Source organism: Anomaloglossus baeobatrachus, chromosome 4 (genome assembly GCF_048569485.1).
Source record: "Anomaloglossus baeobatrachus isolate aAnoBae1 chromosome 4, aAnoBae1.hap1, whole genome shotgun sequence".
Taxonomy (NCBI): Eukaryota; Metazoa; Chordata; class Amphibia; order Anura; family Aromobatidae; genus Anomaloglossus; species Anomaloglossus baeobatrachus.
The window spans coordinates 18,778,933-18,791,612 of NC_134356.1; the positions used below are offsets into that span (position 1 = coordinate 18,778,933).

The following is a 12,680-nucleotide window of genomic DNA, read 5'->3' on the forward strand; positions in this document are numbered from 1 at the left end:
ATGATATTGAATCCAGATTGGACATCGTGGGACCCTCGACTCAGGACTACAGCGGAGGGGGGTTATTTAGTTCAATAAAGATGGAGTCACTAATCGTGTTGTGTTTTATTTTTAATAAAACATATTTTTCTCTGTTTTTTTATCTTTGCCACAAATTCATGATGGCCATGTCTAATATTGGCGTAACACCATGAATTTCGGGCTTAGGGCCAGCTGATAATTCACATCTGGCCCTAACCCCATTATTACCTGATACCAGGGCCGCTGGAAAAGTTGGCTACAGCGCCAAAAGATGGCGCTTCTATGAACGCGCCATTTTCTGGGGCGACTGCGGACTGCATTTGCAGCGGGGGGGGGCCCAGAAAGATTGGGCCTCCCTGTAGTACGGATTCCAGTCCCCAGCTACCTAGTTGTACGTGGCTGGAAACATAAATTGGGCGAAGCCCACATCGTTTGTTTTTTTTTTTTTTTAATTATTTTATGAAATTCATAAAATAATAAAAAAAAAAAAAGAACTTCCCTATATATTTGGTTCCCAGCTGGGTACAAATAGACAGCTGGGGGTTGGGGGATCCATACCTGCCTGCTGTACCTGGTTGGCATACAAAAATATGGCGAAGCCCATTTTGATTTTTTTTTAATTCATTAAAAAAAAACCACATAACCTGAAATGGTTAGGGGTAAAAAAAAAAAGATAAATAAAAAAAATGCATGGGCTTCCGCTGCATTTTATATTGCTAGCTAAGACTAGCTACTACCCAGCAGCTACTGGCTGCTAACCCCCAATGCTTGGTGTTACCTTCATTGGCAATGGAAAATCCAGGGAAGCCCTTTTTCTTGAGTTTTTTTGCCAAAAAACTAAAAATAAATTGACGTGGGCTTCGCCCAATTTTTGTGTCCAACCAGGTACAACTAGGCAGCTGTTGACTGGTATTCGCAGCGCAGAGTGGCCTAATCTTTCTGCCCTCCCCCCCCCCGCTGCATATTAGAGTTCACAGACACCCCAGAAAATGGTGCTGTCATAGAAGCGCCATCTTCTGGCGCTGTATACAACTCTTCCAGCGGACCTGGTGCGGGTGGCACACTGGGTGGTAAGGCGTTAATACCAGCTTTGTTTTACCAGCTGGTATTAACCCGAGATTCTTAATGGCAGGCAAATTTTGACTTGGGCATTAAGAATCTCCAGTAAAGGGTTAAAAAAAGACACCACACAGAGATAAAATACTTTATTAGAAATAAATACACAGACACACTTAGGGACTCCATCTTTATTACTCCCTCTCATCCCTCCTCGATCCTGGTCTTCTGTCACCGATCTAACTCTGTTATATCAGAAAGCACTGGGGGAGGAAGAATGCTTCTGCTCCCCGTGCTGTCTAATCACTCAATGAGTGAGCAGAGACTGCGGGTTGGTAAGCGGTTACGTCCCCGTTTCCATAGTCACCTAACGAGCGGGTTACTATAGCAACGGTGACACCTGATTCCCGGTGCTGCTATTCATCTGCATGAGTTGGTGAATAGCGGCACCGGTAAACGATCTAATAGATCATCATTTTCCTGTCACTTTTATTCCAGAATGAAGATTGAAGAAAATGGGTTGAATATGGAAATGACATCAGAACACCTTTTTTTCACATCCAACTTTAATGAGCTGAAACAAGAAATCAAAAGTAACAAAAAAAGCATGAAAAGAAACATGAAAAAAGCAGGAAAAAAGCACGAAAGCATGAAAAGAAGCATGAAAAAAGCATGAAAAAGATGCTTTTTTGTGCTGAAAAAAAGCATCGTGGGCACATAGCCTAAGGCTTAAATATAAGCCTTACCACAAAAAAAAGCCCTAGACACAATTCAATAATGTAGTTAATGAGAGAGGGGAGCCAGCACGATCTGAAAATGGCATGCATCATATAAAAAGTGCAAATTCACAGATTTATTCCAACTGTACTGTAATATAAATGAGATTTTTAGCAAATAATTGATCAATTATTTGAGCCACCCCTGCCAACGTCACGGCAAATCTCAATAGGGGGGTCCTACTCTATATTCTGTATTTCATGTGCCATGCGGCCTCCTAGATAAAGTTAAAAGCAGAACCATAATGGAGCACACATACCTGTAACCTGTATATAGCCGCTTCCATATTTCAAAAGAGGCAATTGTGGATAAAGGACAGCCCAGGTCCCAGCATGTGGAGCAAGCTCTACACATACCAGGACTATATCAGAACTGACCCTCCCAGTGCCAGACAGCAACCATTGATAAAGGCGGACCAGATCCAAGTATGGTGCTTAATTAGCAATGCCTGTGGAAAGGGTGAGGCAACTGAATGTGTACAGCTACCAACAGGAGCCTTTATCAATGGTTGCTGTCTGGCACTGGGAGGGTCAGTTCTGATATAGTCCTGGTATATGTAGAGCTTGCTCCACATGCTGGGACCTGGGCTGGCCTCTATCCACAATTGCCTTTTTTGCAACATAGAAGCGGTTATATATACAGGTTACAGGTATGTGTGCTCCATTATGGTTCAGCTTTTAACTTTATCTAGGAGGCCGCATGGCACATGAAATACGTAATATAGGTTAGGACCCCCCTATTGAGAGTTGCCGTTACGTTGGCAGGGGTGGCTCAAAGAATTGATCAATTATTTGCTAAAAATCTCATTTTTTTTTTTTTTTTTTTTTTTTTTATAGTACAGTTGGAATAAATCTGTGAATTTTTACTTTTTATATGATGCATGCCAATGTCAGATCGTGCTGGCTCCTTTTTCTCAATAATGTAGTTAATGCAGTTCAAGTTAAAGAATACTGCAGGACATTTCATTATAGAAAGCGGACACCCTCAGAAGAGAGAAGAAAGAAGACAGAAGACCCCACAATCATAGTCGCCAGATGCTGAATGAGAGGACCTGCAACGGATCGCAGACCCACACACATCAGATCGCACACCCACACACATCAGATCACACACCCACACTCACTACATCCAGCAATATCAATTGCTTTTGGCCGGCAGAGTGGGACGCAGTGCAGTGGAGCACAAGGACCTGCGAATGGAAAGCTTACAGGACCTGCGGCAGGAACGCAGCAGTGCATTCCAGCCATTGGTCCTCTATGCCTTCCACCTGCAGGTCCTGGTGCTCCACTGAATTGCGTCCCACTTTGCCCGCCAGAAGTACTTGATATCGCTGGATGTGGTGAGTGCGAGTGTGCAATCTGATGTGTGTGGGTGTACGACCCAAGTGAAGAGTGTTTGTGTGGAAGAATGGGTCAAAATGCACCTGAGCAATGTATGTGATTACCGTCTCCATACAAGGGGCATCTGGAAGCTTCATTACCAAAAAAAGGATTTTGTATGAAGTATTAAATTTCAGTAAGCGTATTCAATACAATTCCTTAGTACACAACACGTAATTTCGGGACATCTGTGGTTTGACTTCTTTTCCTGTGTGGATTTGGAAGAGTTGTTATTGAAATCTGGTGAGAAACTAATGTCGATAGCACAATCGTAATTTAATTGGTAAATAATAAACACTCTTCCACGCTCCCTCATTCATCAATTTATTATTACAATTCTGAAAGTTCCGATGCAATTCAAAGAGTAAAGTCTCATGACGCCCATCGATCGCTATGAAGCTGCATTCTAAGAACTTTTTAATAATTCATGTTTTAAATAAAGATTTTTTTTTGTTGGGGGTGATAAAATACAAAGGTAATGTGTCATCTTTAACTTTATGCCTTTTATAGATAATTTCATCTTCAACTGGCTCAACTGTTCACAATAACACCAATAAAGTGATAGCTTTCAGCACTGATACACATAGGTCATAATAGCGGAGTGAAGTGGCTGAAAAGTTGCTTTATTAACATGTTTTGGAGTGAAACCCCATTCAGAGAATAGACTTGTAAACTACATTCATCAAGCGCGGAGAGCAATAGTATAAGCATAAGAAAGAATGTGCATGTAGACTAAGTGATAAACACATATACATATATAAAAATGTATGTCACCAGACACTACCAGGTAATAATTAGCAAAATATAAAACATTAAAAACTCATATAGTCAACTAGTTATAGACAAAAAAGTGTATAAGTTTATATTAAAAGCATTCAGTACCAAGAATAAAGGGTATAAGACACAAAGTAGTAGTTGTAATGGTAACTGTATACCAATGTGAATCTACACGAGTAACTAGCACATAATGAGTAAAATTGAGATAGAAAACTAAAAATAAAAACTGCCACCGACGTGCGTTTCGGCATGCTTGCCTTCTTCGTAAGGGTGTGTGTGTGTGGGGTGGGGGGTTTCACCCCCCCCCCTTGTTGCAATGTTGTGTATGTATAACAACTTGTTCTGTACAACCTTTTTGGGATGTGTTTTGAGTGACCTCTTCTTTTACCCTTGTGTTTTAATAATTTCTAATAAAGTTGTGCCTCATGCCTTGATTTTTTCATCTCATAGTTTGGCTCAATACTGCTTTTCTGTGTAGGTTAATATTATTCAGAGTAGAACTCACTCTTTAATCAATTAGCCACCATAGGCTTTCTTAGTTAATTATGGTATATGAGTTTTTAATGTTGTTTTACCTTTTGCTAAGTACTACCTCGTAGTGCCACCTTCTGGTTACTCACTGTACTACATCTTGCTCACTTATTTTTTATTATATATATTTTTTTCATCCTTTTTATGCTAATACATTTTTCAACAAACTACTATACTTTTATTACTAAGTCTACATTGAAATTTTTTATAAGCTTATACCAATATTCACAAAAACAGTAATTTTGAGCAGGTGTGCCCACAATTTTACATGCCACTGTATATATCCAACACTTCTACTCTACACCCATAGACACTTCTAGATTTCCAGATTTGACTTAGGGAGGGCATGGGAGTAAATAAACTTTCTAAGTGCAATATTTTCAAAGTGACATAGCAGTTAAACATGGCAGTCGAACAGGACAGGAGATACAACAGGTGAAAGAAATATTGAATAGGTCACCAATCTTCTAAACAACTACATTTTTAAAGGTGCTATTGAGATGAATTTCTCACCACATGTCAATAACAACCCATCCAATCTACACAAAGAAAAAAAAAACATAGATGTCCATAAATAAAATTATGTGTAATAATGAGAAATGACACAGGAAAAAATTAATGAACACATGAAGAAAGAATGGTGTAAAAAGCCATGGAATGTTAAGACAGCAGCTGAAATATATCAGTAATTAGAAAGCAATCCTGCCACTTTGTAGAAAATAATATCAGCTGGTTTAACTGATGGCAGATAAAAAAGGTGTCTCATTACTATTGCCACACAAGAAACATTTCATGATGGGTAAAAACAATGAGCGGTCTCAAGACCTTTGCAGCCTTATTGTAAAAAAACATACCATTTGTATTGGTTACGAAATAATTTCTAAACCCCTGAAGGCTCCATTGAGCACTATTGGGGCCATAATCCAGAAGTGGAAAGAACATAATTTCACCATAAACCAACTACGACCAGATGCTCCCTACAAGATTTCAGACAAAGGAGTGAAAAGAATTATGACAAGATGTATGCAAGAGCCAAAGACCAACGTGGAAAGCTACAGAAAGACCTGGAATCAGCAGGTAGGATTGTTTTAAAAAAAGAAAAAAGCAAAAAAACCCCGAATAAGTAATGTGTACCGCCCCGTGCTCGGCTGCAGCCAAGCCGCTTGGATCCGGGCTCGCTGGTGGGTGGCTCGAACGCCTCCGGACCCGGGGGCACTGTGGTCACTCCGATCTGAAAGGGGCTGGCGATTAAGGGGACGTAGGTGTACGGCCGGAGCCGTGTTAAGTTTGTGACGCCACCCACGGGATGTGGTGAAGGTGGACACCACCGCTGCGGTTTACGGGGCACCCGGGGGAGATGTTGCGCAGCAAGTTGTTAACCCCTCCTTGAGTAGGGATGGTGGCCCCGGGACCCGTTGGGAAAGTAGTTGGGCAGTGCAGGGAGATGGGCGGCTAAAGGGCACTGGTGTACTCACGATTAGTAACACACACAAGTCTCTGGTAAACAAAGGTGATGGTGGTCGGTGCCCGCAGCCGGCTGCAGTATGGTCTCCCACCCGGTTGGTGGTCTCTGCCTTTCCCCTGCACCTGTTTTGTGATGATGGACTACCTGTGCCTGCAATGTCAGGAGTCCGCTCCCCGGCTTGTGGATGTCGGAAGAGCCCTTATCCCGCAGACGCTGGCCCGTCGGATCTCTCTGCCGTGGCGGTGGCTTTCTACCCCCCTCGTTGGGCTGTTGTCTTCAGCTGGGACTTTGGGTGGGACAGGACCTATAGTCCTGGCCGCAATCAGTTCATTAGCTAGTCCCCAGTGGCTTCTGGGTCTGAATACCCCCGTTTTTGCTCCGGTTTCCAGTCAGTTCCCCGGGTCGGTACCGGCGGGCCACTACCCTGTCCCGGTCCACCACGGTTCCACCGAGCCATCTTCCCGGCTCCTGCAGGCAGAGGTTGGAGCCCGGGTATGCCTCCTAGCCAAAAGATGCTCGGGCTCCAACCCTGGCACCTGTCAGTCTGCTACAGGCCTGTCACACAGACCTGACCTCCTCCACTGAACTCTCAGACTACACAGACTGTTTGAACTCAACTAACTGTGTTTTCCTGCCTCAGGCTCTCTGAACTCCTCGGTGGGCGTGCCACCTTCCTGGCTCCGCCCCTTGGTATGTCCATCAAGCACTGAGGGCGGTAACTAGGGTTTAAATGGTTGGCTGCTGACACCTTGTTAGGGGACTGGTGTAGTGCGGGGCTCTATCTGTGACTACCTGGCTTGTCCAGGGCGTCACAAATGCACTCCGCCTCCATGGCCTGTATGCACGCTCACCATGCAGGACTCCATGGCTGAACAAAAGGCATGTTCAAGTGCGTTTAAAGTTTGGTCACTAACATTAAGACAAGCCAGTAAAATACTAGGAGAATATAGTCTGGTCGGATGAGGCCAAAATTAAACTCTTTAGATGCCATGATACACACCATGTTTGGATGCCAAAAGTCACAAATGTAGGTGCATAAATCATCATACCAACCATCCAAAAACACTATACCAACAGTGAAGTTTGGAGGTAGCAACATCATAAATTAATTTATGGACATCAATGGTTTCAATTATTTGCTTGTGTGGATTAGAGGGGTTGTTACCGACATCTGGTGAGAAATGTATGGCAATAGCACCTGTAGAACTATATTTACTTAGAAAATTGGTGACGTGTTAAATACTTATTTCAGCACCTGTAGGTAAGCTATGCCAAATATTTGAATAAATATGCATTCTGCTCATTTGTACTACATTTATTTTTCATATCTCTTTGCTTCATATATGATTTAATGCTGTTTCCTTTCACTTCTACCATATTTTTAAGTATTCTGTACATTCTCTTCACATTGGCCACTCTCTCCTCCCCCTCCCATGTACAATGCTGAGGCTCTGCTGACATTTCTCAATCACTGCAAACAATTTACTACCACCATACAGGGCAAAAAGCTCACACAAGTTATTGAAACGGCTTTTCTTTCTCTTTTTTTTTTCCTTCTCCAAGACACTGGTAATATTTCCTCTAACCCTGGCCCACCTTCCTCTAGTATATATAACTCTCTTCCTGCTGCACATAGAAATGCTGCTATTCTTACCACCATTCAGGTCACGTCTTTTCCTATCTTTTTGACAATGTGCCTTCTGGAATTCACTGTCAATGTGTGCCAACCTCCTCTACATTCACAAGTTCTTCCTATCTAATTCCCTTAATGAAGTCTAAGCAGCTCTCACAAAATCATGCATCTGTGGGGGAGAAAAGCTGGCTTGTCAGACACAGCCAGACTTCCCAGAGAGAAGACAAACATGGTTTATTTCCATGTATTACCATGTTTACCTTCTCCATCTCTGTATACACAGCACCAAACTAGCATTGTGAATAAAGATTAGGAAACACTGACAGTGCTTCCTCCTCAGGACCCAGTGAATATGCGATAATTTGGTGCACAAAATGAGCAGACGCTGCTGGGTCCTAGGAAATCCAGTCAGCTCTGGTAAGCAGTCAAGAGACTGAAATTTCCTTCTAGCTCGAGCTAATACATCTACCCCAGTTACAAAGGAAATCAGAAAAAAATAATGTATTGATATGTTAAAATTACGCCATAGGTTTTTCAAGAACTTCCCAGAGAAAAAGTGGAAAAAAAAAAGCAAAACTAAAATAAAAAAGGATAAATAATAAAAAATACAACAAAAAAAGAGACATTTCCAGTCTAAATTGCTAAGTTTAGCCTCGTCTTATCAAAAAACTTTTCCAATATATAAACATAATTTCTAGGCAAGCGCAATTTAAAAAAAAGTTTTTAGCTGTCCTTTGTGGTTGTAAAAGTAAAAATTGAAAATGCAAAAATCTGAAAAATATACACGTATTTAGTATTTTTCTTTGTTTTCCCTTGATATCAATAAAAAGAAAAAAACAATACAAAATGACACAAATTAAGCCCCATGTTTCACAAAAAGTGCATGTACAATACTACAAGTAACAAGATTTTTCATGAGGCTCCTGCCACTGGCTGCATTCTCCAGTAATCCTAGATTCTGCTCCCTGTGATGTCACCAGTTGATGGGTATTTTTTCTATGATGTCGGATCTTCAAAGCCGCTCCCCCCTGATATCTTTGTAGAACCTTCCCATACCCACAATGCAGCATGAAGGGGCTCGGAGAAGGCGGCAGTGAAGGTGTGTAAGTGTCTGATGGGGTCACACAGCTCATAAAAGGACAGCTGCCCGGCCTCATAATCCAGACAGATCCTTACTCCATCACTGGAGATCTGCTGAGGTAACGGGATCACTTTACTGTCATGTCTCACTGAACACTGATTATTATACACCTTCCCTCCACATAAACCCCAGGACTTCTTATTATATCCAATGAATGATCGACGTCCCCTCCTCTCTATACTGGGATAACACATCCCCACAATCCAGAGCACTGACCCACTGATCTCTACATCCCAGTAATGTCGTCCTGAGGTAAATCCCCTCCTGCTCATCACCTGAGGATGATACTGGAATCTCTCTGCTGTTTCTGGACGATTCTGTGTTATATTTGTCCAGGTCACAGTTTTCAGGTCGTCTGATATAAGGAGATTATTATGAGCCGTTTTTACATCAAGTAATATGTCTGCAGGATCCTGTACATAGAAGGTCATGACATTTACACTGCTTATTATATCAGATAATATTTGTGAGATCAGCTCCTCACCACGATCACCTCCATCATGTCCTCCTGTGGCCTCATCACCTCCATCATGTCCTCCTGTGTCCTCATCACCTCCATCATGTCCTCCTGTGTCCTCATCACCTCCATCATGTCCTCCTGTGTCCTCATCACCTCCATCATGTCCTCCTGTGTCCTCATCACCTCCATCATGTCCTCCTGTGTCCTCATCACCTCCCTCCTCCTCAGGATCACACAAGTCCCCGGTGTCTGGATCCTGTAGGACAGTCAGGGGATCAGTCATGTTGCACAGTTCCTCAATGTGCCTCATCTTCCTGGACAGCTCGACCTTCTCTATTTCCAGGTCAAGGATCACATCAGACAGTGGCATTGACACCTGCTCTTGCCGCCTGGAGATCTCACTCAGGATCCTCTTCTCCAGGTCGTCCACCCGTCTCCTGATGTCTGTACAAAGAGCAGTGACCCTCTCGGCTTCTCCAGATGCTTTATCTTGAGCTTTTCTCTTGCGCTTTTCCAGACTCTGGACTCTTTCTTCAGTCTTCTTCCTCTTTGTGATCAGTTTCTGTAGAATACTTCTCAGTTTCTTCTTCTTTTTCTCAGAAGCCTCATTCAGCATCTCCACCCTATGTCTCCGGTGTTCCCCAGCCAAATTGCAGGACACACAGATACAAGCATCGTCCTCAGTGCAGTAATATACCAGGATCTTCTTATGGACAGAACATTTCCTTTTCTCCAGAGAAGTGCTGGAATCAGTTAGGACGTGTTCTGGTCCTTTGCTGTGAACTCTCAGGTGATTACCACATAATGAAGCCTCACACAGCAGACAGGATCTAACAGCCGGTACAGGAGAGTGAATACAGTAAGTGCAGCGGATCCCGGTGATCTCTTGCTGTGGCTGAGTAGACAAAAAATTCTCCACTACATTACTCAAAGTTATGTTCCTCTGTAGTGGTGGCCACTTCTGAAATGTTGCTCTACATTCAGGACAGGTACAAAGTCCGTCCCCATCCAGTTTATCCAGCACTCCACCAATACAGTCCCGGCAGAAGTTGTGTCCACATCTCAGGGTTACCGGATCAGTATAAATGTTCCTACAGATGGAGCAGTTCAGTTTGTGTCTCAGATCTGCAGACGCCATGGCTTATGGACTTGCAAGAAAAGGAACTGAAAGTGTATATTATTGTTCCAGCACATGTGACATAGCAAAACGCCCAGATGAGAGATCCCATTAGGCATGAGCAAATCTTTTGAAATTCAAATTTGTTAACTTCCCAAATTTGGTAGAAAATTACTTTCAATGCAGCTTTAAGTATTGATCGAGAGCCACAGTTAATAGTTAATTTGTGCATGGACATCCACAGCAAAGTTTTCTCATGGCATAAAGGGTGAATTCAAGAGGAATAAAAGTTAGAAAACAAAAAATAATAATGTAGGGGTGTTTTATGTGACAATACAGCACAGATTAGCTAAACAAAAAAATTTGAGTTTATGTCGGACAACCCCTTTAATAGTCAATTTGTGCATGGACATCGACAGCGGAATGTTTCTCATGGCGAGCCTACACGTTGTAAAAGATTTTTTTGGCTGGGAACATGAAAATAATTCCCACACCTGAGATAACCAGATATAGATTCATCAGCACATCTAAGACCAGAGTCAGAGCATTCAGATGTTATTGAGTATCCTACATCAAGAGTAGAGGAGAAATGTGCAAAAGTCTGATTCAGCTGAATGTGTCACTGACAGAGGTAACACCATCCTGCTGTGAGTGAGAGAAATAATGTGTCCTATAATCAGTGCCAGCCTTAGTTTGAATAGTGTCCTGTGCAAAATTGCCTTTTTGTTCTCCATGCAATTTTAACTCATCTTCTGTTGTATACTTGCTTGGACATTTTTTTTGGAGAACAGAATTTCTTAACCTAAACACACATACCAAAATACAGCAGGATATCTTGTTGCAAAAAAAAGTGTAATAAGGCTCTTAACAAGTTCAATGGCTATTTCTGTGTTAAATGTTCAGTTACACCTTTTTGACCGTGATACTTTTCTGTGACGTACTTAAAGGTTTGGTGTAATCAACGCGCCTGTGGTACTTCAACACTTTGCGAATGATGTATTTCCTCACCTGTCGAACCAAAGAGTCAGAAAAATGTATCAGGAGTATTCAACTAAACATACCAAAGCCTGTGCTATGTCTCCTCTATTCTGTTTCTACACTGTTTTCTGCTTTAATCCTTGTATACAATAAAGAATATTTTTAATCATATTTTTCTTAGGAGTTTGTATGTAGGCTTTGGTATTTGCTCACCTGTTGGTGAAATTTGTTAACATATACCTACATGGCATTCTCATTTATTTTCTAGATTTTAGGTCACACATGACACATGATAAACAGGTTTTGCAAATACTCAGTGAAATAAATTGTATGCAAAGTTAGAGAATTGTGTATTCGCCATTCAGGGTTTCTGGGTTACATGACTTCTGCGTCTGTATTTAGTAGTAGGCTATTATAAAATTGGACTGTCCTGGCAATCTTAAAGTGTTGCAAAGGTTCTTGGGTTTTGCTAATTATTACAGAAAGTTTATAAAAAAAAATAATTCTGCTATAGATAGACCTCTGATTGACATGACAAAGGAAGGTATGGACTTTTCTAACTGGTCTGAGAGTGCTTTACACATGTTTAACTGTCTTAAAAAATGCTTTGCGTCAGCACTAGAGATGAGCGAACCTCCCACGATTCGGTTCGCCACACCAAACAAAGGATACCTTGGTTGAACTTTTATCGAACCGAACTTGGAACCTTTATCGAGCCTTTCCAAACCCCATTGTATTCAATGGGAGACCAAATGTAAGGCACAAAAACTCTTTTATGGGGGTCGAAAAGTATCCAAAACAGCAAACATATGTTTTACAGTGCACGACCACTGTTTTGGCATAACCATTAGCTTCCTAGGCAATTCACAGAAGAAATATTGAGGTGGAGGAGAGACAGGTGTACGGTTGGTGCTCCTATACCCCTGCCAGTACAGACAAGACACAACTTTGAGACCTATCTAGTAGTCTCGACATTCAAAATCCTTTTAGGCACACAGCAGCACAGTAGCATCAATATCCCCCCTCCCCATTGAGCCTTAAAACAGCAGAAAGGTATGGTCCATGCAAGACATAGGCTGTGGCCGGCATTACAATTTGCAAAATTAAGACATACTACAGTAAGCGGTGTAGGCCACTTGATGCCAGAAGCCTGACACTACCCAGAAGACATAGGTTTCAAAGCCATTTTGGAGTCTCAACATTCAAAATCCTTTCAGGTAGACAGCAGTACAGTAGGATTAATTTCCCCTCTCCCTATAGGGCATTAAAAGAGCTAGGAGGGATGGTGCATGCAACACGCAGGCTGTGGGCCGGCATTTTAATTTGAAAAATTAAGATATACTAC

General features: G+C 42.0%; 1 protein-coding gene across 1 annotated transcript; it reads right to left on the minus strand.

The window, feature by feature from the left end:
- Positions 1 to 8,635: 8,635 nt before the first annotated feature.
- LOC142301064 (E3 ubiquitin-protein ligase TRIM39-like) lies at positions 8,636 to 10,378 on the minus strand. The gene has a single exon (XM_075342084.1). It carries the CDS (start codon positions 10,376 to 10,378, stop codon positions 8,636 to 8,638), a length of 1,743 nt encoding a protein of 580 aa, XP_075198199.1.
- Between the last annotated feature and the right edge of the window lie 2,302 nt (positions 10,379 to 12,680).

Coding starts and splice junctions, on each gene's coding strand:
- LOC142301064 (XM_075342084.1), bottom strand. CDS start 10,378: ATGGCGTCTGCAGATCTGAGACACAAACTGAACTGCTCCATCTGTAGG.